At 41.3% G+C, this 26,082-nt stretch overlaps 1 protein-coding gene across 1 annotated transcript in view; it reads right to left on the bottom strand.

The window, feature by feature from the left end:
• Positions 1-3,457: 3,457 nt before the first annotated feature.
• Positions 3,458-26,082, bottom strand: part of LOC122831538 (basic helix-loop-helix transcription factor scleraxis-like) — a 34,117-nt gene continuing 11,492 nt past the window's right edge. The window contains exons 3-5 of the mRNA XM_044117811.1: positions 17,155-18,197; positions 16,848-17,064; positions 3,458-3,831 (exon numbers count right to left, since the gene is read on the bottom strand). Coding sequence (XP_043973746.1) covers positions 3,793-3,831; positions 16,848-17,064; positions 17,155-17,546 — 648 coding nt within the window. The 5' untranslated portion in view covers positions 17,547-18,197 and the 3' untranslated portion in view covers positions 3,458-3,792. The remainder of the gene's footprint in view (positions 3,832-16,847; positions 17,065-17,154; positions 18,198-26,082) is intronic.

Consider the following 26,082-nt stretch of genomic DNA (forward strand, 5'->3'; position numbering starts at 1 on the left):
GCAGGCTGCGTACTCAGCTGATCTGCTTCATCGATGTAAAATACAGAGATCATTATACGGCTAAGCTATAGCACAGACTCCCCTGCTGCAGATGAGTGTGAGCGCATGCAAATGTGTGCACGTCCATTCATAAAGTGTGCTCATCTATTTGTGCACAAGTTCATTGGCTCACGAGTTGCGTAAATGGTCGTCTGTGTGTGTTCAAGATTATGTGAGTGTAGGCGTAGGGGGAACCTGATCTGATCTGTGTGGGAGGAACCGGTTCCTTTTTTCCCCCCACTCACAACTGTTCAGACAGACGGCCTGCTAGAGAGATCAGACTCTCAGACTAACTGGACCAGAAGCCATTAGGACACACTAGACACACTGCATTTTTTTATTTTTATTTTTTAAAGCTGATACTTTCTTTTTCAAAAAATATTTAGCTCTCAAATGATCAGGGGGCAATAATAAGAAAAAAAACAACATTTTAAAGTAAATTCACAACACTAATCAAAACATTTCCATGCGATCCGACGCACTGCATGGGCCAATAACGGCCAAAGTGTCCTGAGATTTTGCCCTTTATTTTCCTATGTTCTGTCTCTTTGGGAAGGAAAACAGCTCCGGCACTTGAGTGTGAGGCTAGTTCAAGCATGACGAGCCAGAACTGCATTTTATCTGTAATACAAGTGATTCTCCAGACCTCACAACTATCTTTAGCTTGGGTTTTCTCTGAAACTGCTTTTCCAAAACTCTCTAAATATTGCCAGAAATGCTATTAGTATTAATGACATATTATTAGTTGTTGTTTTTTGAGTATATAACTATTTTTTTTCATTCACTTCTATTACCTTTGTGAATCAGGTTGTAATGGCTGATGGGACGTCTGCGGTGTCCCCTCAGGAAAAACATTGGCACTAAGTTTAAAGAACTCAAAATGAATCTGTTTTGTTTCCTTCAGTATTTTTTTTTCTGATTCAGGTTTTATTTTTTTTTTACTTTTATTTGGCCTTTTTCACCTACACTTGCCACGTTGCAGAAAAAAGTCAATACAAACTCAAACAGCTTCTTTGATTTTAAGAAATTTTACCCACTGTCCTAACTAAAAATTATTGGTGAGTTAGGATTATTTGAGCTATTTCCATTTCCTAAATGCCCGGATGACGGGAGAATATTTCCTGTTTCTAAAGACAACACCTCAAACACATTGTTTCCAATTACGAAATCATTAAAAAAACAAAAATAAATTGACCTAGATATCAGGGCAGTAACGTGGACTTCTACAAGTCTGCTTCGTTCTTGAGCACAAAGTCCAGATACCTCAAAGTACCACGTTCATTTGTTCGGACAATTGCATGCAAGTACAAAGACATGCTCTGTGTCCAAAAGAGAGAACATCTTTGGTTGCAAAATGTGCGAGTCAACCATTAAATAGAATAAAAAAAACCTTGTAGAAATGCTGACCAAACCGATATGAACTCAGAATGGAAGTAATCATTATTAGAAAGCAGCATGAAAAGCCTCCTTATGGTTTTTAAGTGCATTTAACAACATAGAGAGAAGTCCTGTGGTTTATTTAAGAAAAATGAAGGCATTTGAGCATAATGTCCTTTGTTATATTTGGAGGAGAAGCGGAATAGTGTTGCAAGCCTGAGAAGACAATCCCAGTTGTGGTGGCAACGTCGTCTCAAGGAGGCGACTTGCTGCATGAGGAAACATTTCGCACAATGCATGGCATCACGACAAAAAAAAAAAAAAGTCAAAGCAACACGCAAAGGCAAAAAAATGTTTGACCCAGTCCAACCAGACAGAAACTGTATGTAAACCTCTTAATACAAAGAAAATTTTTTTTTTTAAATCATGGAAATGTAGTGTAATTTAATGTGAGACAGTGAAAAAAACTTGCTACTCTTGTTTCTTTTATTAAACAGTGCATGTAAACATGCAGTCTCAACCCTCCAAACATCAGTAATGTGTATTGTCCATCAGCCAGTCATAGTATTTATTTAGTTTACTTTAGTTATTTATGTTGACATTTTGAACTATTCACTCCAAATTTATGCTAAATGCTTAAATTTAGCATTTAGCTAAATGCTAAATTTACCGGATTTGACCGGACGGTTAGCCCGTCCGGTGAACACCGACCCTACCGCCTTTAAAAACCTCTTTAGACGTCAGCTGACCTCTGCATGTGGGCGTTTCTTCACCTTTCAATTTCCAACCACAGTTAGACGAGAGGCACCATCTTGTTCTCTCCAGTCATCAGACGAAGGTCTGCACGGATGAAAGGCTTCGTCTTTCCCCGAGATCATCTAAACAGAACAATTAAGAAAATGTAAAGAGCATCCTGTTTATTTTCACAAAGCCAAATTCAAAAGAATGGAAAGGAAACAATACAATAATAATGCTGTTTCTCGTGTCAGAGAAGAGGCTGGAAAGATGGACAGACAAGGTTATGGGAAGGTAAGCACGGTCAGGATGCACACACTGGAAAGCCATCACCAACCAGATTTTGGCCAGTGGCACTCCAGGGAGAAAAGAGGAAGAGCAGAGGAGGAGAAAAGAGAACAAGCATGTGGAAAGGTAAAGAAGAGGACAGCAAAGGGACAAAGGCAGATGTCCAAGTAGCCATACCTGCAGATGCAATTTTGCAGCCCACTTCAACCCTTCCTCCCACCCCTGCTCCTGTGCTCGTCTGTTACTCCACTTCTGGATCTTGCTTTTTGTTTTTTTAAATTTCCTCTTTAGGCTTTCTTATTTCAACCTTTATTTTTTAAAAAAAGCAAATACCGCTTTATCAAGATCATTTTGGCCAAGGCAAAGAGCAGCAACCCCCCCCCCCCAAAAAAAAATAAAAAAAAACCATCCAGATGAGATCTGTTTTCACATAAGAAGCTTGACATGAAAGGGAAATCTAAAATGAAATGTAAAAATAAAAGCATCGATTCTGTTTGTTTCAGATAATTATGCCTCAAATTTGCTCTTGTAAAAGGCTTTCGTTGGCTCTTGTGTCTCCCGTAGCAGCGAAAGTATCCCCTAAAAAACCCACAATTTGGTTTTAGAAAACATCTGCGTGCCATCATAAATTCAAAATGGAAACTTTATAAGCTTTATTGGTTGGAACCGGCAATTACTGGGACAAGATTTGAAAATACAGTATGCTCAGAAAAATATGATTTACGCCCAGATTTACAAACATTTTATTGGTCAGCTCGAGTTATTTTCCACTTTCAGGGATGAATATTCGAAGTAACCATTACTGCCATAGTTCCAGCATGTTCTCTGCGATGCTACAAACTGAGTCAGAAACCAAAGTCTGCACTGAAAAACAATATCAAAAAAATGCCACAAGTCTGTTAAATAACACAGTTTCATTATATATTGTTATGTTACATAAATATACATTTTGTTTTTATATCAGCTTACATTTTAAGAAGACAACTTTTAATGAATACAAATTTGTGGGTTTGGAGAGATCATGTGCCATATTTCTTTTTTTTTTTTTTTTTTTTTTAGAAGTACTGTGTTTTTACTTTTTCTCTACAGTCTTGATACGCTGGTGAAAATCCATGGAAAGTCTTGTTCACGATGCCTCACTGTAAAACAAAAGAGTTCGCATAAAGTAATAGAAAAAGGAAACATTAAAAAGTTCCTTGTAAAGGAAGTGGAAGTGCTACATAAATCCTTCAAAAGTCTTTAAAACGCATCACAGGTCTGGTAAGTCTTCAAGCTGCAGTGGTTGTAATAAAAATCACATGAAGCCCCGTCAGAGTCGTGAACATTTTGTCCGTGTGGTTTGTGCCCTCGGCGTTAGCTTCGGATGCTCGTCTTCCTGTCTCTGTCTTTGTTCTGCGACAGAAAGAAAACACGGTGTCAGATCGTCAGGAGCGTTCAGCTTGGATGTAATGATGACAATATTGAGAAGGCGACACCAGAAAATGCGGGGAATTTATTTATTTTTTTCACATTTCTGCCGCTTACGTCAGCCTCCGGCGTCGTGACCGATCGGGGTCACGAACTTCCACTTCAGACAACTTTACCGCCTGCTGCGGCAACAGAATCTGGTTTTCTGCAATCAGTGTGGTTTTGCAAGCATTTCTGGTTGCCGAGAAAGCAAATTAGCCCCGACTGGCTGCAGTAAACTCACAAACACATTCCACACAGTAGCAAGGCAACATCAGCTGCGGCGGCGGGGAGCAACACGTGTTTTGCTTAATTCGATCGCAGGCTGAACGATGACATCATGAGCTGATTTATAAGCGCAGCGTAAGACGATATATTCCTCATTTATCTGTGGTATCGGAACAGAGGAGCCCTGATTTCCTGGCTGGTGAGGAGCCTTTCTCTATCTGGCCAGGAAAATAACATCACTTTTTCCCTCCTCACCTAACCTCTCCCCTGCTGGCCGCGCCGGCCGTCCACCGCCCAGCCCAGCTCAAAGGCTGTTAAATGAGGTTATTTTCTGAGTGATTTGCAACGTATTCAGTCTTTGCCGTGTCTCGAAAATTAATGACATCTGATCTAATGCTGTTAAGACCTAATCCCTGGCTGTTGACAAATGTTTGCTAATCGAAATCTGTTCTCATTGACTCATCCAAATTCAATTTGGGTGAGTTTTTCGTATTTTCTGCCAAAAAAAAAGTTTGGGAGATTTTTTTATTTATTTTTTTATTACGCCTTGCTCTTTTTCCTTTCTCATGTCATCTCAGCTAACCTTCTCCGACTCCCAGCTTGGCCTCCTTCTCAACACCTGTAACACATTTCCTTTGTTTCAGACGGAGCACAAGGTGTAGGTGTTTGGAAAAGTCCATGTGACTGACATCAGCAACGGTGGGTAGGTGTTTGGACGGGTATCAGGTGGTAATCGGAGGATGAAATCACAGGATTTGGACAGGAATCGGTCCTCCCACTGACTGGGGCGAGCGCGAGGACACGCCGAAACGATTATTGACGATCCGTCCTCCAGCTGGACAGAGATGAGCGTCGTTAGTAGATTAGAGGTTGGCGTTTTGTGTGCAGGAATTTACGTTTCAGAAGAGCAGCTACTTCACGTGACCTTTTCATGACATTAACTTCAGAGTTTTGTTTGCTGCTAAAAAATGCCCCACTGAAAACAAAAGTTTAATTTTCATCCTGAGGCTTTCACAATATGTCGATGATCATTTTCTTTTTAGATACAATAGAATAATACGCTAAAAAAAAATCTTTTTTAACTAAAACAGACAAGAAAGTCAATTTATAAAGATTTGCTAAACTTGAGTGCCTGAACCTCGTTCTGCACTTGAGAGATCTTCAGGAAACACCTAAAGCTCAGATGCTGCCCTTTCATCCTGTCTCATCTAGTCAATTCCTCACACAGGCCTCGTTAAAAGTCTAGCCCAGGGAACCGGCTTTAGACAATAAGATGGTCAAGACAAACCTGAGGATGTTGCACAAGAAGCAGCATTTAGTTTCAATGCACTTGGCTTCTTGAAATACAGATGGAAAAAGTTACCGCTTTCTGCAGCTTAGCCGTAAAGGTCAAACATCGCTTTATCCGTCCATTTCTGTCATGTGTTAGTTTCGTTTGAATGTGATTTATTTTTTATTTTTTATGGGAGATCATTTTTTTACTACTAGTCTTTATTTAGGGTTTTTATTATCTCTGTTCTTTATTATTCTAGTGACTCTGCATAAATAACTCTGCTGCACCTGAAAAACTCTCTCAGTTTGAGAGCATCAGATGTGCAATTTTACCCCTAGCAGTTTCTGCCCTGTGTTGAAGGCTTAATCAAGGGTCAAAGGGTAAAACGTGGTTCAGCTTTTAACTCTCAGACCTTATAAACTCCTTGGATTGTGGCGTAATCCAGCAATGCGCACTTCAAAACTAAGAGTAAGTCAGTGGGCGTCATGGGATTTTAGCCAAAAATGTTAATTTTTTATTTTTTATTTTTTGTGAGAATGAATTTAACACAGCCTGGGAAACTGCGGCCAAACTGGAGCACTCCTGTTATCGTACTCACTTTCCCAACACAAACCATCAAACCAACAGCTGCGAGACACAAGTGCAGCCGCGCTCTCCGGTGTTTGCTGGAAAGCGCTGTGGAAAATTGCAGGCATTTATCAGTGGAAGGAAAAGTACTCTGCGTTGGAGAAAGAGGATACATCAAGAATTTCACTTAAAAACCTGGGCATTGAAATTAGCCAATTTACCAAAATTACATCAAATCAGTACGGAGTCATTAGACGAATCGTCCCGCGTCTCGTCGCGAGCAATCGGTGACAGCTTGGAAGCTGCTGAGGCTGGATCTGAACTGGTTCAATCCAAACAGGAGGAGGGGGTCGCCTTCAGGCCGGCCTGGTAGTCAAAACAATCTGCTAAAGACTAATAGGTCACGGTCAGATGACGGTTCTGCTCTTTCTTCCCTCTTTCCACACACACATGCCAGGAGCTTCCCCAGAGGGCGATTTGTCCAACCCTAATATGATTACCTGATGATGTTTGCTCAAGATACAATATGAAGATATCACCACCCTGAAGCAATATTATTGTTCTATTAAGGTGAAAAGCAGCCTGTTGCAGTCTGGACGTTAAGACACTAAGCACTTTCATTAAAGTATCTAATCAACTCACAAACTTAAAACTTCAACTTTTTTTTTTTTTCTTTTTTTTTGCGAAACTCAACCCTGCCGATTCTTTACCTATAATCCTGGATTTTCCATGCACTCTTTTTTTTTTTTTTTTTCCTGTCTTAAGCTCGGTCTGTCAAATAAAAACATCTAATTTAGTCCCTGGCTGCATGAGGACAGGACTGACTAGTTGGAAAAAATAATTCCTCTTGGGCTCGGGCCTGCATTCATATAAGGACATTGGTATTTAACCATGAAATGAAAGCGGCTTATATCCTTCTAGATTATTAAGTGAAAATATTTAAGACTGTGTCACTGTCTCCAGTGGCTTATATAAGCTGTAGTTACCCTCATAAATGACAATCAATTAAAAAAAAATCACACATCAGACCTTTAAAGTGAGCTAACTAGCAGACCAAAATGTCCCAATTTGCCATTATGTGGCTTGGCCGAAGACGCATACCGATTATCGGTATCAAGGTTTTAAAAAGTTACAGTTTCAAAACCGCTGAAACTTTCCTTTGTAGCGTTAAAATCCTGTCAGTGGAATACCAAAGGAAAAGTGGGAGTTTTCTCCAGCTGTACATACTAATGCCGGGCTGCCCCTGCCCCACATGTTGCTACTCACCGCCAAACAGCTTACTTGTTATTGACTTCTAAGTTGTCCATGAAGTAAGACAAACACCAAACTTAAACAAAAACAAAGCTGTAAAAATGAAACAAAAACCAGCCGCTTGGACATTTTTCATTTTTCCAAGCCTAGACAAAGGAAAGTTGAAATAAAGACATTTAAAAGAACAATCAGAAGAAAGTTTATTTGTATCCATCAACATATTTATGGTTATTTTATTTGACTAATGAGCTTCTACTTTGCTAACAGACCTGCAGCCTGTCAGGTCAAATGTCTGTGCAGTGGATGCCCACAACTGGGCCAGAACACAGCGCCCAAGACGCTGAAGGTCACAGAGTGTTGGACGCACAGCTGGAAAAGAGGAAAATGTGGATCCATCACAAGTGATGTCACTGCAGTTTTCAACAATAATGTCACCGTTGCATCATTTTCTGATATCATGCGGCCCTATTTTTCACTCATATTTGGCCTCCTGTGATGCTATTCCTCCGTTACGGTTAGAGCACATGAAAAATTAGTTGATGATTTGGTTTGGCTACGTCAAGCAACTTGTAGGAACGCCATGGCTGCTAGAGTTGACAGCGCAGTGTGTTTTTTCCTACCTTGTGGCACTGGTGGCCTTTACTATACAGTAAAAGATGGCTGCATTAAGGACTGACAGCCTCCACGTCTCAACACCACACAACGTGACATCATGACGACTCAGGTTTTAAAGCCATAGTTACCAAGCATTTCTCTACCTGGAGAAATACAAATGATTAACCAGCTAATTTCACTTTGTTATATTTGTTGTGCTGTAAGAAAGGCACAAACGCAAAAAAAAAAAAAAAAAAAAAAAAGGAACGATATTCTCCATATTGAACGGTTCAGGTACTCAGAATTTTGTATGCAAAAAGTAAATAAAGCTTCAAAAAGGAGCTACCATAGGAGTAATATTTAATATGTTGTATTGTTTAGCAGCAGTAACTGCAGCCTATCCTGTAACTAGACAGGCTACAGGTTGTCATGAGAATCCAACGCCAGCCTCTGTTTTTCTTGGATTAGAACATATTCATGTTACCTTACTATATCTTCTTGATGCATATCCTCTGACAAACAGCTCATTGAGTTTAGATTGCCCAGTTTGCACATGTATTTTACTACCAGCATATTTTAATGCTGTAAAGAGTAGAACAAGCTGGATTTTATTTTCACTTTGTTCTGCCCCATTATGCCGATGGCGTTACTTCATCATCGGCACTAACATGTCCGCCCTCCAACAGCAAATTTGTCATTAGCTTCAGCAGATATTGTTTTAAGAAGCAGCCTAATCAAAAGCGCCGACTTCTGCTTTCCTGTTCGCCGTGTTGTACTTCTCTCTGCCAGGCTCGGAGCTCCGTATTTGTGTTTTAATTTGCCCTGCGAGCAGCTCCGTCCCTGGAGGCCAAATGACAACAGAATGATAGTTTTGCTAATAGATTTTGTTATCGGACCCGACTTCTTCTGTTGGTGTTGAATTAGGGGGTTTAATTGCTTCCATGTGTGCCGCAAGCGTACAGACGGCTCTGCGTTTGACTGCATGACACGCTGAACGTGGGGGAGAATATATTTAAAAAAAAAAAAAAGACCCTAGCCTGATGCACCTCATTAGCATAGGTTCAAACGAAACGTACGAAGGCGATGCTGCTGCTTATGAGGCACAAATCATTAACTCCCAGTCAACTCCGGCTCCATCGCTTTTCACCTATGACACCGAAAGGTCAGCTTCATGCACGAGAGTGACGCAACGCTTTTTCCAGCTAAAGCAGTCTAATACTCCAAAAAGCTGTAAGAACCGCAGCCATTAGCGTGCTTCTGAACACGTCCCAGCCACGCATTTAAGCTCTCCTTGGGCGCACGCTTGATTGGGCCTCCATAAAGACGCAAAGCGCGGTTTAAGAGCAAACGTCCAAGCTGGAGGATAAATAGCGGAGTTGATTATCCCCGCTGACTCGTTGGCCACCTTCCTCCTCGTCTCCATCTCCGTTTCCAAAACGTCCTGCCCGCCATTAGTTTTAGAAAGCGTTGAAAGCGCAGCGGCGATCCAGAGCTCCTCAGCTATCATACATGGTTTGTTTATGCAGTCTAGATAGACGCAAAGAGCTGCCATCTGGCTGATGTGAAAAGGGTAATAGAAATAAAACGCTTTTATTAAAAAGCTCTCAAGAAAGGTTGCGCACTCACATGTATATATATATATATATATATATATATATATATATATATATATATATATATATATATATGTGTCATTTGTGGAGGTGTGAGTGTAAGCAGAGAGGGCGTTCCACAGAGCGCGGTTTCCAGGCTCCTTTACCATCACCATCAAAGCTCAGCCTCAATGTGTTTCTAATAGCAGCCGCTGAATTAAACACTGGCTGAACTGCCTCAGCAGAGGATAAATCATTTACAGAACAATTAGCTCATTTGTTGCTCTGCTCCGCTCTGCCAACGACTTCCAGACACAGAGAGCCAGCCGAGGGAGGACGCGTCTGTGTGTTTGTGAGGTGACTGTGTGGGCAAAAATTTGCAAAAGTCACCCGATTGAACTGAGTCAGCCAATAAATGACACGATCCGCTTTGATGCACGAGTCACCGCAGTGAGTCTTTGTGGGAGTTTTTTTCCTGAAGGGCAGCAAAACAGACAAATGGAAATCAGCTGCTTTCTGAATTCACCGCAAAGATTTTGGCCTTTTCTTTCCTCACACCCATAGATAACTGTGCGTACAAAAGGCTTCAGATCAGCCACTCGCATCATGTTTCATCTGCTGTGCCACTGACTTTGAACCTCTCTTTTTAATTTTGAGAAATTCACTCAAATCATAAATAAATATGGGTTGCGCCCTAAAATGCCAATAAAATTGCCCATTTCAAAGGGAACAATGGTCTATTTACAGCAACCACACCATAAGTACCAAGATAATTGGATTTTTTCCAGCGTTTTTTATGTTGTTTCCAAACATCTGACAGCTCTTTTATGCCATAAAAAAGGAGCTGTAAAACCCCCGATATTGGGCAAATTGTCTCGACTTGTAATACAGGGATTAAAAGGAACGAAGGTCTCAATTGCAGTCATTGGCAGACAAATTACCACTTTTATTTTCTTTTGCCATTAATTTGAGCTGACCCTCTTCCTAGTTCGAGCCAATAGAAATAGGACACACTTGTGGAAAAAGCTGTAAAAATATACAGAGTTCTGTGCCCTTCAAACAGAAGTAGACAAATTAGCATGGTTAAAGTTGTTATGTACGGAAAGACCATCTTAACTACAAGCCATCACCCCAGGCTCACCTCCACCAGGATCTGCTCTGTTGGAGCACGGCTGTGCCGACCAAGATTTCCTCATGTTTATGCAGCCTCCACGCTCCCCACACATCAATCTGATGAGATCTGAAGGGAGCAAACCAAATTCATGGGGGCCCCCACGCACCATACGTGGAGTCCAAAGGGCCTGCTAAACCTGACACTGTGACGATCTATAAAGATCTTTTACTGCAGTACTATAATCGCACACTGAAAAATTTGCTGGAGCTTTATTACTTGTGAGTTTTGAAAAAAAAAAAAAAAAAAAAAAAAAGAAAAAAGTTCTGACCTCCTTTGCCATGCTCATCATTTGGAGATTAACTGTCCTGCTTTGTTTGTCCCAGATCCTTTAAACCTGTAATAACTGCTCTGATGGGTTAGCAGCTCATTTTCTTCTAGTTATTTTCTGGCTAATGACGGACAACACACTTCTGTGCTACACTTTTGTATCTTGCCCATTTTGAAAAAGGAGCAATTGAAAACATTGATCAACTTAAAAAAAAAAAAAAGTAAAGTATAAGTAAAAATAATGCCTTAGTGGTTCAAAGTGATTGATGATGTAGAAACGCACATATGTAGTGTGAGATTTTCTTTCCCTTTGTCCAACACACACACACATAAAAAAAAATAAATAAATCTTTGCTAGGACCTCTGATGACCTCTCTGGTTATTGACAGTAAATCCTTAGATATTAAGAAGCTACAGCTGTGTGTTATATGTCGACTCCAGACACCTGAGAGAGAAGGTGGAGTGAGACATCCTTCACAAGACGTGTGCATCAGTCGTGATTCGACTCAGTTCTGCTCATCCGCCGCCTCCCCATTTTAGTTAACACAACCATCAAAGGCATTAATACAGAAACTCTCTCATCAGTGGCTCATCATTCCAGTGTTTTGACTCGGTTTAATTGTCTGTTCTGGAAGTATGATTAAACAACTTAAAACAGTTCCAATTGTCCAACATCCAGACTGAACAATTGTACAATTACTCCACTAAGAAATTAGAAGTGTTGATATTTTACACTTTGGAACAACAATGGTATTTTTAGCAGTTGAACTTGATAATTGCATCATGACTGAATTGCATATAGTTGGATCCAGATATGGGTAGCAATTAGCTACATTTACTTGAGTACGGTAACTTTTTGGACTATTCACAGTTTTACTTTTACTTCAGTAATACTATTATTAAGAATCACTACTCTTACTGGAGTAAAGTTTCTGGATACTTTACCCACTAAGAGCAAGGTCGCTGAATAAGAGTTTATGTCAAAGTGAGACTTCGTCTTTACACACACAAGCTTTGTTCTTCTAATGATGTTTTCCACATACTGTTAATGGAAATTCACCTTGTACTACCATAATACCTACTATAAGTGTAAAAGGTTTTGTGTATATATATAAAACAATCATTTGGGTCTTTAAAATACCAGAATATGCACATAACTTTATTTTTTTCTGTCTGTGAGGTCATCATTTTATAATATTAAATCAGATGTTTTTATCAGTTACTCAGTACTTGTGCAGCCTTTTATTCAGATACCATTTTACTTGAGTAAATTACAAGGTGAAGGCGTCCTGCTCTTACTTGAGTACAATTTCTCTACCCACCTCTGACAAGACGGTATTGCAATGAAGTGGATTGGTCTGACGGTGACAAATGATACGCAACTGAGTTGCATGTAGCGAAACCGCACATGTACTGGAGCCATTTCTAAAGTAAAAAAAAAGAAAAAAACCAAACTAAAACAAAAAGATCTAATGGGTTCCCAGTCTTAATGAGTTACCAAATTGTTTCTAGAATCCAAGTCACATTCACCAATCTGCACTCAAAAGGCTTCACAAAGACTGGTGGACAGCTTTGAGGTTTAAGAAGCAAAAAGAAAGCTGAAATCAACTTTACAACCTCTCCAGTCGACAGACTACACATCACACTGACCTGCATCCAAAGTGTGAAATTAGTGTAACTGTGTCCCATTTAAGTGTCAATGAAAATGTCTATGTTTTCAAAGTGCAGCAACACAGATAAATTAAAATTCACTCAATTTCCTTTATCCCTATGACAATGACATAAAAATTAGTAATCATTTTATTTATCTTTGCTTTATTTTACAGCTTTCCTCGACCCTTGGATCAGGTCCAGCAGATGAATAAATCACATTAGTATTCACCTCACTACATGCCTGAATGTGTAACATGTGACGCTGTGTGCGCAGCAGTCATTAGTAACAAGGCTGTTTGTTTTGAAACACTTACACCGTCGTCACCCATAATAAGAGGAAATGACTGTACACTTTTCTCACTTTCACCCTCCGCTGCGTTGGAAATGGGGGTAACTGAAGCGGCTGGTTTAAGCAGACCTGACAGCGGTGATGAACCTCAATAACTATGAAAACATACGTAGAAAGAGGTCTGAACAGAAACGCCCCTTATACCTCTCCTGGCTCTTTCTCTGTAATCACCAGCGCCAACTCTGCCCTTCAGCCCACTAAACACACACTCCAACACACACTCCAGATATTTGGCAAAGAAACGCTCTAAATTAGTGCTAATCACAGTTAATCATTTACATTCCAGGACTAGATGGACTACTCATTTTTTTATTATTGTTAAAGTAATAAAATACATTTGAACTGGAGAGTGTTAATAATATACATAGATACGAGATCTCATGTGAGCTGAAGAGAAACACGGTTAAACATTTGCGATCCGTCGTAAGGCCTATCATGAGGTCTCGTTCTGTGTGTATGAATGCAGATTGCTTGTAATGATTTTAAAAACAGCGGTGATTCAGCATATAAGCGATTGAAACTAAAACTTAATCTGCATTACTCCAGTTTACAGTGAACAATGACACGTTCTCTCTGCAGTAAACATGAATAATGTACTTTATTATGACTCCATCCCACAGAAACCCTCCCTTTGTTACACTAAGCTTATTACAACGCTAAAGTGAGCCGACGGTTATTTATGCATAAACACAGACAAACACAACCACATGCTCCTCTGAACAATTACTAATCTGGTATTACATTTTGTAGTAATACATTTCGTTAATATCCGTTTTAAGGAGTGTATTATGTTATGCAGGAAACCCAAAAAACATTCAGTGCTACTCCACAGGTATTATAGAAAGTAATAAAATAAGAATCTAAGACTAATTTGTGTATTTTGTATTGGAAGATGAGCCTCTTCAACTCAGTTTGACAGATGATTATTCTGCAATTACAAAACTAGATAAGGTAATTTTTGTAAGTAAATACACTACAATTATAAAGAGGAATGGCTCCCGTACCCCTAGTGGATGAACAACCTAACAATAAGTTTGTAGAAAATAAGGGAATAAATCCTCCAAGAGGGAGAGTGGACCCTGGTCTTAGACACTTCAAACCGCTCAAACTGAAAACATTCGTATCCATGAGAGACAACACTAATATGAAGATTATTTACAAAGTCTGTAGTTGTTTTTCTCAGCCGTGTCACTTTGCTACTTGTCCTCGCTGGGCCTGTATCTCTTCACCTCATCAGCCACAAATCATCAGTCATCTCAAAGTTCAGCAGTAAACCTTGTGTTTTGAAGACATTGTTTGTGCAGTGGCATTAAAATGCTACGTTACTGTAGTTTGCAGACTGACAAGCCGATCAGTCGAGTTGATGCAGCCGGTAGACTCAGAAAAACAGAAATTCGGAGTACTAACATGGATGTATTTTGACTGAGAGGAAGTGCTGTAGGGCTAATATTTGCACATATGGATATAAACTGTTTGACTTGTTTTCCAAATGCTAAAATCTGGTTAAAACGGGCTTGAGAACAGGGAGTCTGTTAGCTGCATTTGTCCGTCTGATCGACTGTAACGTTTTGGACGCCTCTAAGTATGGAGTAAGCTTTTGGATTTTGCAACAAGCTGCTGTGTTTACAATGGGACATACAGTCATTATGTTCCTGTGCTTTTCCAGAGCAAGTAGTTGCTTAGGAATTAGCTAATGGGGCCTATTAGCTGGTTATATGTTTCAGGCAGCTCCACGCTACATAACCTCTCTACTAACACAGACAATGTTTGATTGAGTAAACAGCATCAAATTAATGTATGGGAGAGAAGAGTCAATATTTAATAATGCTTAATATGAATATCTGCAGTTTGAGTGAACCTAGATGGTTAAAGTCCGCTAACGTGTAGCTGATCAGCTTTTAGCCTTCCACTGTTTTGAAGTTTTCTAACATACTTTTTTCTTTTTTTTAAATCTCATTTGAATAATATAATAGGTCAGGAACAATTACAGTAGCCTGCCTCACTCCGAACCAGTCTCCTTTAAATGAAGTAGTGCCTAACTTGATATGTGGAAGAATCTAAACCGTAGATCTGAACCGATGGAGGTGAAGCAACATGTTTTCATGTCAACCAGTGAGTCACACAACAGTATGTAGTACTGTTGGCTGTTTTAGCCAATTGAGAAATGTCATTTTAAAATAATGGGGTATAAATTCTGTGTTGTGGACAATATTCCCAATGCCCTTCCCACTGTGATGGGACGGGGAAAGGGTTTTTTTCAACACCCAGTGCCCAGGGGGCTCTGCCTTTTTTAATCTGGCACTGTTTCCAGAAACCTTATTTTGAAACACCCAAATGGCCTTGAGGATACTGTTATATCATTTCCATAATATCACCAGTCTGTATAAAATATATTTATTACAAGGTGTATTTTTATAAAAACTTTGTCTCTAACTAATCTCATATCGCCCTTATTTGTTTTTCTTCAAAACTTTGATGAAATAAAGAAATAAAAAGAACAGGCGATGACTTTCATGTGTGTTCACTTCATCACTTGAATGCGTTTAGCTCACAAAAGAACACTGGGACTTTTTATCCGGCTGTAATGGGAACCAGTGTAATGTGACTGACACCCAGTAATGAGGGACTTTATCAAAGTGTCTGCGTTTGAGTGCTCCGACATCAGAAAGTTTCTAAACTGTGTTCCGCGCAGCATGCATTTACAGGTCGGTCATGCATCTGCAGCGGCCGCAGCTAGTATTACACATTTCTGACTGACAGCCCCGGCCTGTGCAGGCCTGATCGATATCCAAAGAAGTAGTTAAGGAGGGAGGGTTCAAACGAAAAGAGATGTGGATGAGAACAAAAGAGGATGTGGGGGTTAAAACGACGAGACAGACGGAAAACGATTGGTGGTGAAACTAACACTGGTTTCAGGCCAGTTATCTCCCAGCTGAGAGCGTCTGGGTGTAGACACTCAGGACGTCTAGGCTTTCAGGCGCACAAGTTCAGAGGGCGAGGCAGAAGGGGTGGGGGGGATTTGTGCCGCTGAGACTCTGGTTATCCCTCAGCTAAAGGGTCTCTGGGTTTAGACACTGAGGAGGGTATTAGCTTTCACACACTGCTGGGGTAACTGGGGAGTCTGCCAGATGTCAGCTCCTTACCAATAAATCCTGCTAAATGGGCAGCCGGCTTGGTTATAGAGGAAGGCCTGAGTGGACGTCAACTCTCTATCATTCTCCGCTCTGTTTGTCAAAACCCGAACCCAGCTCGTAAATATTTGATTTCCCTCAGCTGATGGCAATCCCTCATTCCCTGTAATTCCTCATCAGACCGATGGTTTCTTATGGGAGAGTGTTCTTGATTATGACAATTTCCTGTGCTGGATCAGATAAACCAAAACTCACTTTTTAAAGTTCACCTCTGCTTTGTCTTCGAAAGAATGGCGGGTTTTCTTTCTTCTTATTTTAGATTTTATATCTGTATTAAATTTTGCAGCAGTTTGGGTTAAAACCTCGTCAAATCCTGGCTGAAGAATTTACACACTATTGGACAGATTTCACGCACTCCCGGTAGTAAATCTCGCTGTATAAACACGTATAAACTGTAAATTCATATTTCTCGTGCTCATATTGACTGGAGTTCTGAGAAGGAAAAAAAACCGACTCAGGTCCCCCGAGCTCTCGCTGAGCTCCTGTGACAGAGAAACACTCATGTATATGGAGTGCAGAGGATTTGTTTTTTAGGAACCACCTTGAACTTTCAAGCCAGCTGCTCCAGTAAAACCCAACCCCCAGCAGGACAATATTGCACGGTCGTTCACCCCAGAAAGTGGACTCTAAAAGAGGTTGCGCTTTAAAAGCCCCTTAGGGCCGGCGAGGTTTATGGGCACAGTTGCTGATCTCAGGTCAGGTATTTAACACAAAACTGACCCGACCCAACAGCCCGTCTCTACGACCACCCCGTCGCTGTAAATGCGTCTTGACTTGACCTCGTACAGCTGATATCTCTCTGACTTCTTGTTTTTCTGCTCACCATTTTCCGCTGGTTGCTGAGGCAGAAGGTACAGATGTGCTTGGGCTGAGCCGATTGGTCGGATCCTCGGGTGGGGGAGGAGCTGACGTGGAAGAATGGAGGCGAGGGGGCGTGGCACGGCTGTCCGTCGTGAAGCCCTTCGCCCAGGAGCAAAACGTTCCCCAGATGGCTTATGTAGCTGCTGGCCAGACGTAGCGTCTCAATCTTTGACAGTTTCCTGCAGTCGGATGAGACGTGAGTTGCAAAATGAATATGAATATAATATAATATGCAGTAGAACGGTCAATAAAAAAATGTCGCTCCTTACCTGTCGGCCGGCTCGGTGGGGATGAGCGTGCGAAGCGCCGTGAACGCCGTGTTGACAGAATTGGTGCGATCTCTTTCCCGTGCGTTGGCCGCCGTCCTCTGGCGGACCTCGCCATGAGGAGACGAGCCCGGGGGTCCGAGCCGGTCCGTCAAGTTTGTGACGCTCACCCCGGCGCCCCCGCACATCTTTCTCTTCCTGTTCACCTTGATGTGGAAGGCGGACTGGGACGACGAGGACAGGCGAAAGGATGCAGAGTGGGAGGAGCTGCTGGTGCGGTCCTCAGAGCCTGAGCCCTCGCTGCAGTTCTCGTCGTCGTCTTCGGAGAGGAGGCCGATGTCTCCGTACAAGAAGCGGCCTGCTGGAGGTGGAGTGCGTAGCATGGCAAAAGTCATCTTTGATGGCTGTTTGATCAGTCCCGTTCAGGAGGTCTTCCTAGAAGGCTTTGCTCTCTTGTTTGACTGGGTAGCAAAAACGTGTTGATGCTCCCAATGCGTGTCGACTGGTGGCGTTCGGCAAAGCAGACTTGGTCTATAACCTCCTTTACTCAAAGCAAAACATCAGCAGGTTGAGCTTCAGGTCAAGGGCAGTAAAAGTCGGGTCTTCTGATCTATACCCACAGGTGCATTCAGACTCCAGCTCTGTCTTATTCTCTTCTGATCTATCGAAAGAAAAACATCAGAAAAAAACTCCACATTCCCAAAGTCTGCTTAATCTTCAGTTACTCTGTGAGAGCTAGAAATAGCATCTCAAGATTAAAACTCTTTGTTTTCGTTGTGTGTCTTTACTTCCTACTTTATCACTTGTTTCTACCTGCTTCCCTTCCAAAAGTCCAACTAGAGTCGACTGGTCTGTGCCGGCAGATTCATGCTCTTTTGCTTCCAGCTGGTCTCGCCCCCTTGTCCTTCTCCCTCTTTGCCTGTTTGCTCCACGTGTGCGTGCGGTCTGAGTGTTTCAGCCTGCCTCTGGTCTTATAGTCCGAGGGAGGGCCAAGAGGACTGTCGTGCTCCTCCTCCTCTGAGCGTTCAGAGTCCCCCGGCTGCCGTCTGAAAGCAGACCACAGAGACCGGAGGCAAGAGGCGAGCCATCAGCAGTAGTTTGTTTTGGCTGTATGCTGATGCTTTCCAGGGGAAATCCACCCAAAAAACAGTGCTTGCATCATCCTCAGGGGCCATAGCAGCTCTCCAGCCAGACAGCATGAGTAAGGTTTACAGATAGGAAGAAGTGATAAAGCACCATCAACTGGCAGCAAGAGGAGCAATGAGATCACCTAACTCTGTACTAAGATAGTTGTTTTCTGCAACATGTTACCAAAATCTTTTCAAGAAATCTTGACTACCTTTTTAGTTTGTGTTCAAAAAAAAATTATGGTTCTTGCTCTACGTTTCAACTCTTCAGACAACAGAAGAGGCTTCCAGTAATGAGGCTAAAATGTCGTGTTTTGCTCTGGCACACTGTTGCCAGTGATAAACTGTCGACTGCGAGAAGTCAAGTGAAACCTTGCTTTTCTAATTGGTGTCTTTCATTCACAATGCCGACCCTCTGGTGTTTGTCCTCTGGTCTGGAAATCTGGATGCAGTGCAGCCACAAAGCTGGAATATGGCCGGCCAAACTCAGCTTATAAATAAAAGCCACTAATGGTTTCACTGAGCCATGGCTGAAGTCTTTTCAAGTTCACAGTTTTTGACACTAGAGGGCCCGAAGTTTCTAATCTTAAACACATTTAGTGCCTTGCAAAAGGATTCATGTGAGGAAATTGAATGTACAGCAACATACGTCTGTGGATTTTATTGAGGTTGTGATACACCTACACAGAGTAGAACATAACCATGGAAGGAAAATGATAGTTTTAAAATTGATTGATTTTTTTTTTCAGTTCGCTTTACAATATTAACCCTGAGACTGTAGTTTAATCTAAATATAAATGTTCTGTGAAGGCCTCAGAGTTCTGTTAAGGAATATTTGTAGAAAAAACCAAACAAATAAAGGTTTGGAGCAGTTCAAAGCAGGGTTAGTATATGGAACAATGTCCTTATCTTAAAATTTACAGGCCAGACAAGGACAGTGTTAGTCCCAAGAGTACCATACAAACACTGGAGGAGCTGCAGAAACCCTCAGTTCAGGTGGAATCATCTGTAGGCAGTACAACTTTTGAGTTCAGCTCTCTATAGAGTGGAGCCTTATTGGTAGAGAAGCAGGAAGTATGACATTCTTCAAAGAAAAGAATAACAAGTCCTATTTAAGGTGTTCTGATCATATGAGATCAATATTTCTCTGCCTTAAAGCTGCAGCAATTTGGAAAAAAGGCCTTAAAATGAGTCGATGACTGGATCAGATGAATTAGGTTCTGCCCCTTTAAATACAGACATGCAGCTCCTCTGGTGAGGATGAAAACACCTGATTGTAAATATTTTGTCTGGTTTTAAATCAGAGTTCATGTGTGTGAATGACAGTTCTGCTAATGCTAAAGCGCTAACGTTTTGGACATGCAAAACATTATGTGTAGAGAAAAACTAACACTTCTCATTTCCCTGAACAGACCATCCTAATGGTGAAGCATGGTGATGGCATGATTATGCCGTGGAAATGTGTTTTGACAGCAGAGATGGGGAAATGAATGGAGCGAAATACGGGTAAATCCTAGAAGAATACCTGCTGAAGGTACTCTTTGGTTTCTGACATGGTATAAGTTAATTTTATTTTGTGTCTTTGTCAGGGCTGCACAGCAGCGCAGTTGCCTTTGTCCTGTCTGTCTGTCTCTGTGTTGCCCTGCGACAGACTGGCAACCTGTCCCGCCTCTTGCCTGAAATGTTCGCTGGAGATGGGCACCAGCAGCCCCACTAGGGACAAGGGTGTTAGAAAATGGATGGATGTCTTTGTCAGAGTTCACTGTAGTTACATTTGCTTGGATTTTTAACTTTTAATCATGTCATTTCTATTAAAGTCATGTTTTTCTCATTTATCTCAACTCTCCTTTATGTTCAGGATTTTTTGTCGTCAGTGTCTGCTGATTTGTAAATCCTCTTTAAATAAAATTGACTCGGCATACAATTAAGTGCAACTTAATTAATTTGTCTGGAAAAGTGAATAAGAGAGTATCTCAAGAGAAGCACATAGAAACATATAAAAGATAAAGAGAGGAAATCTTGGGATTTTATTGGTCATCATAGTGTAGATGCTTAATCTCGACATGCTTTTCCATCTTTAAATCAACAGTGATTAAAGGCTGACTGCCAATGTAAAAGCTAGTTATGGAGTCCAGAATCCTCAGCGGTACCTTTGTGAAAACTCTAAACCAAGCAGCTATTGCCGGTATGCATCTTCTGTGTAGCTTGGCAGCACTAAGGTGCTGCTGAAAACTGATGGCATAATGAATAATACGCGAGTTACACAATGTTACAGTCAGCATTCATCACTCTCAATTTCTCTGTCGATTTTTCCTCTTGCGTCCACACTTCCTCCCCCCTCCCCGCCTGTTTCTTTGTGTCTCAGGCGTACTGTTTATGCTGTGGTATTTAGTGAAGGAACAGAAGCCAATGTTGGTTGCAGAGGTTGATTTCAGCACATACGCAAAGCGCTTGAAACACTGAGAACGGAAACAGAATGAGGAAGTCAAAATGAATAAAAAACAAAAACTAAATGTAACAAATTTGCTTAGTTTTTAAAGAAAAAGAAAGCGTTACATTTCGAACCATCCATCAATCTTTTGTCACACCAGACACATATTTGCCTCTTACAGAGCTCTAATCTGGTCACATGATGCACATTCGACCATTTACCAGCAACAAACGAAGCAGTCAAGAATTCTTCTGATAAAGTTACATTACATTACAAAGTAATCAATAATCAGAACAAGCTGACCGAAAGGTATTGGAACTCTGCACTCCAATTTAATAGCCCACGGCTGTTGCATTGTGGAAAACAAAGCTGCAACTAATCCAGTAAACAGTTGACTTTAGGTTCAGGATGCACGTTGGATTTGCTTCCAAACAATCTTTTCTCTTGGTATGTTTGATATAAATTGATAGAGGCAGTAAAAGCAGATGTAATGTGGTGCAGGATATGCCACAGAGTGGACTGCGTCAATGAGGTTCTTGAAAATACGGCAAGTGAAATTTAATACGAAAGTTTTCAGCTCTGGCTTGTAGACAACATACTGTAACACAAGCATGTTAAACAGTTTATTTGGAAACTCCTAAAAATATTTAGAGGGAAAATATCAAACCATCCAGTAGCCATCGCCCACTCACCATGATTCAACTCCCCTAACAGTCGCGTTATCTACGGACTATTTGGAGAAAACTCAAATCGCTGTTGGCCTATATATTTTTGAAATATTTTTCCAGTCCAACTACTTCCACTGTGGTCCATCATTACATGCTTTAGCATGATCTTCCTCATATTTGCATCCCTCTAGAGAGTATGGCTGGTCTGACACAGCATCCATTTCACTGTGAATTACTGCCTCCAGGCTAAAACACATTGGACTCGAAATAATGTCCACTGTGAGTCTTTTTAAAATAGCACATCTGTATTTGGGTGAGGAAAGTTATATGAGAAGGAAGGAGCTACATTACAGAAAAATAATGGTATAATTTACATAAAATTGTTGACTTAAGTTCGCAACACAGTCACGATGAAGAAGAACACACCTCTGTTGGAAAGGATTGGCTGTCAATCAGACTGCACTGACAGATTCTAGGGATACGATGAAAAATACCAAAAATGGTTGCAGTGTTTTTATTGCACATTTTGGAATTATACTTTGAAATGGAGACGTATGATTTAGAGCTTTTGGAAAAGCTGGAGATATAAAAATAACCTAAACGAAATAATGCTCAACACAATCATGTTTGATTGGCCAGTGGGTCTGTGGATGTCTTTACCTTAGTTCTTCATAGGATGCATTTACACCAGCCCTGTTTAGTTTGCTTTGATCAAATTCTAGTTCGCTTGAATAGACGGTTTGGTTCATTTGGGGAAGTGGGAGTGCGCAATTCAACTCTGATGCTTAACACAAAAACCAACTCTACTCTGCCTAAAAACCTAGCGCTTGGTTTGTTTGAACTGAACTCTGCTGTGGTTCAAATGCTTATGTGAATGCCAAAGGGAGCAGAGACCGCTCCAAAGACAGGAGGCAGACTATTGCGCAAGGCATATTGGTTAAATGCAACCAAAACAGATGAGGGAGTCTAGCGCTAGCGGAGAAATGGATAGTGGTCTTTTACCAAAGACAGAAGAGAAATCCTACCACCGTTAAAATATGAACAAAAACGTACTCCGTTGTTGAAGTTCTTATCAGTGTCTTGTTCAGAGGTATTCATGTTGTTTTCTTGGTGCGGCGCCACCGAGAACGAGGGGGCAACAGTTTGCTCAGAGGGCTTCTTTTATTTATTTAATTTCCCTTTGGGTTCAATAAAGTATTTTTGTTTTGAATTGATTTTACACAGTGCAGTGTGAACACAAACCACATCAGCTGCAAACGTAACAAATGAACCGAGTACAACGGACCATCGGTTTTTTGAGTTTATATCACACATTGCTAAAGATCTAACAGTATTACCATACATGATATAATGTAAAATGCATTGTCTGCAGCTGAGATGGGTACTGTGAGCTTTCTTGTTCCAAGAAAAAAAAAACAGGTCATAATAAGATATTACTCACAGAGAGATAATCTCTTGCTGCTGTAGGTAGAAGTAAAGAGATCGCTTAGTACTTAAAGTAAGTACATTGCAGAAAGAGTTATGAAAGTAAAGACGCTTCTCAGAAAAAAAAAACACTTTCATGTTATTGTGATCATTCAAATTGAGCTTGAGAAAAAATTTAATTCAGACACATATCAGCTCCGTTCTTGCAAATGCAGCTTTGTGTCAAGAAGTCTAAGAAACGTTGCTGTTCATGGGTTTGGGATCAACTCTGTTCGGTCTAGTCATTGGACTCTTTCTTCATTTGAGGCAGAGCTGTTCTTTCTCACGCCGGTCGTTCCACACTTCTGGGGTATAATGACAATATACTGTATATAAATTGTAAAACCGAGTGGTTTTCTCCCCTTAAAAGACGCAGCAGCAGTAGTGGTGGCAGCAGCACAGTAGTAGAACACCATCTGATAGTCATTACCCCACCCGTCTCCTCCCCCAACCTTTCCCTTCCTCTTCTCCGTTTGCTTTATACTCTTTTCTCAACTCAGACATATTATTCATTAGTCTGATGAAAAACACCCACCAGCTTAGCTGGGTCCAATCTCTCTGAGAGACATACACTCACACAAAAGCACAACTGACACAAAGACAGATATACAACACACACCCACAGTCTCAACCCAGTTGAACCATTCTGGCATGGGTCAGGGGCCTGTCAAAACTCCGATGCAGGTCTGGAGCAGAACACAGGCAAATAGATCGATGGGTAGAGATACCCCAAGCAACTGAGTTATTTATTATAGTTGTTGGATGTTCTCATTTTACATGAAACGGGTTAGAAAGGAGGATTTGACCTTGTTTTGATGCCACTGAGCAGACGTCTGGAGTGGTTCTTTTCTAAAAGTAATTGTTGGTCTTCCTCAGCAGGGAGCATGGCATGACGACAGGAATAAGAACAGGAAGACAAGTCAAATAGAAAGGTTTCAACTAAAAAGACGAATGGGAAAGAGATGGTGGCCGTCTGCCAGCGCTCCAGACTGCATGGTGTATTGCATCGGGAAACCGGTCGGAAGTGCTCGCCCCCCTATAACTCGCTCCCCACCCCAGCCCCAATTTCAGCCTCATGCAGCCTCAGCGCCAGCCACACTCTGCTGTGTTTCCCAAGAGAGCCAGACTCTACAGCTGGCCTTATTAAACCAAGAGAAGCAGAGAGACAGAAAAAAAAAAAGAAGCAGAAGGAAAGAGAGGTCACACAACTGGAAGACATCAGTTGAAGCCGTGCTCGCTCTCTTAGGTTTTTCCATTCATATCCCGTTTTATGATGGAGTTTCTCACAAACACTCTTGCGGTGCAGCGAGTTCAGGCTCACAGTAAAAAGCTATTGTTTGATTCGACAACCCTCAGAATGCTGTAAAACAAAGAGACGAATGCTGGGGAATTAAGAGTCTGTGTGACTTTTATCTCGCGTGTCTGAGTGCGTCTGAAGGCTGTCGTCATGCATGTGGCCCCTGCTGTATGAGCGTGTCTCATCCAGTTTGTGTGAATCTCGTCGCAGTTGCGAACACGGAGGAGCAATAAAAGAAACTCCGCAGGGTGGACGTCTGTTTCCAATCTGTTATCTGGAGCTCATTTAAAATTAGATTCATTTCTCCTGCATTTTGTCTGAGCTGACTTTTCACCTTGAAATGTTTTTCTTTTTTTATTATTATTTCTAACGTGCTCTTTGTTTTAGACAAACAATTAGACAAATTCACACCTGTGCTCAGTGTCCCCTCAGACAGCTTCTGGCTGAGGACCGACTCGACAGGAGCAACTGGAGGAGAAGCATATTGCTCAAGGCTCTCCCGCCTCCAGTTTATATCGAGTGTCAGGAAGGCATTACACGCTCATTTTAGCGTTGAGGATTTAAATGAGCATCACGGTGATGGGCCTAAACTCTCCAAACTCCAATGACGCTGTTCAACCCCATCCTTCCAGCATTTTTCTGCTTGTCTACCTCCTTATTGCTACACACACTGCCAAGGCTTTTCTCTAACATATCCAATTCGTGCTACAATTAACACTGGAAAACAGGCCACTTCTTCAGTTTTTCTGCAACCAAGCATCACCAAGTAAAGTGGAATTTAAAGATTTACACCGTTCTCTTGCACATTGAGCCCATGCTGCATTGGCAAGGGGAAGACACAAGCGCCTCCTGCAGAATGAAAATTGAGGAGACAGTGTCTGGGTCTGCTGCTCTTCACATGTATAAATCTAAAAATTATGGCCCTTTTCCAATAGCGTGTACTCAGCATGGCTTGACTTGGCTCTATGAGGTTTTCCACTAGTAACGGCCACATGCTACCAGCCCCTTTTCAAAACCTACTTTGCTGGTGGTAAAATATGTGGAATTGGGTTAAAAACATAGTCGAAAGACTGTAAGTCACTGATTGGCTGGGAGGTGGACTCACTGGTTACATCACAAGCATGAATACACGACAATAATCCAACCTGCCGTTTGAAAAACTTGAAGCGCGGCTGAGTGGATTTGGAGATTTAAACAACATTGGTCGACTGAGCACAATGTTCATATCATCCATGTCCTCCATTGTTGTGTTGTGTTTGTATGGCGTATAGTTTATGTCGTAGTCCTATTTGGACCCTGGGACAGTCCCACCCACTAGAGCTGTTACACAACTGCAATGGAAAGCCATCCATTGTATTGTATTGTAATCAGGTAGCACATATAAGTAGCAGTAAAGATGGACACCAGTCTTTTCCTGTGGGGTTGGACAGCAATATTGCAGTGGTGTTGCTTTGAATCCTGTATGAAATTATGACTATAGCCCTCCAAATATTAGCTTGCATAAATCACATTTGCTTCTCTGTCAGAAAAGTTTATCTCCTGCTAACTCTTCTGCTGCCATTTCTATTATTTTCTCAAGTGTGACATGTTGCGTCGAGGAGAGAAAGGTGTCTTTATAAATGATAAGGCCACTTATTGCAGCTATGTGCTCAGTGAATTTGCACGTATAATTTAGAAACGTGAATTTGCGTGCTCAGGAAGTGGATTTCTCTGGTTCAAAACAGAGCAAAATGGATCACAGTGAGTATGCTGAAGCCCTATGTGCTTGGATCTACTTGTAAATAATTTATTTAGCATCTGTAAACACAAATCCACGCTAGAGTTTTATGTTAATCTTGAGTCAGGTCAACCATTCACAGCGATCTGCAGAAACCCCATTAAAAACATGGTTCGTGGCCAGAGAAGGTGGGGAAATAGTCCCAGCTCAATGTGACTTACATATGA

The sequence above is a fragment of the Gambusia affinis genome, linkage group LG05 (assembly GCF_019740435.1).
Source record: "Gambusia affinis linkage group LG05, SWU_Gaff_1.0, whole genome shotgun sequence".
NCBI lineage: Eukaryota > Metazoa > Chordata > Actinopteri > Cyprinodontiformes > Poeciliidae > Gambusia > Gambusia affinis.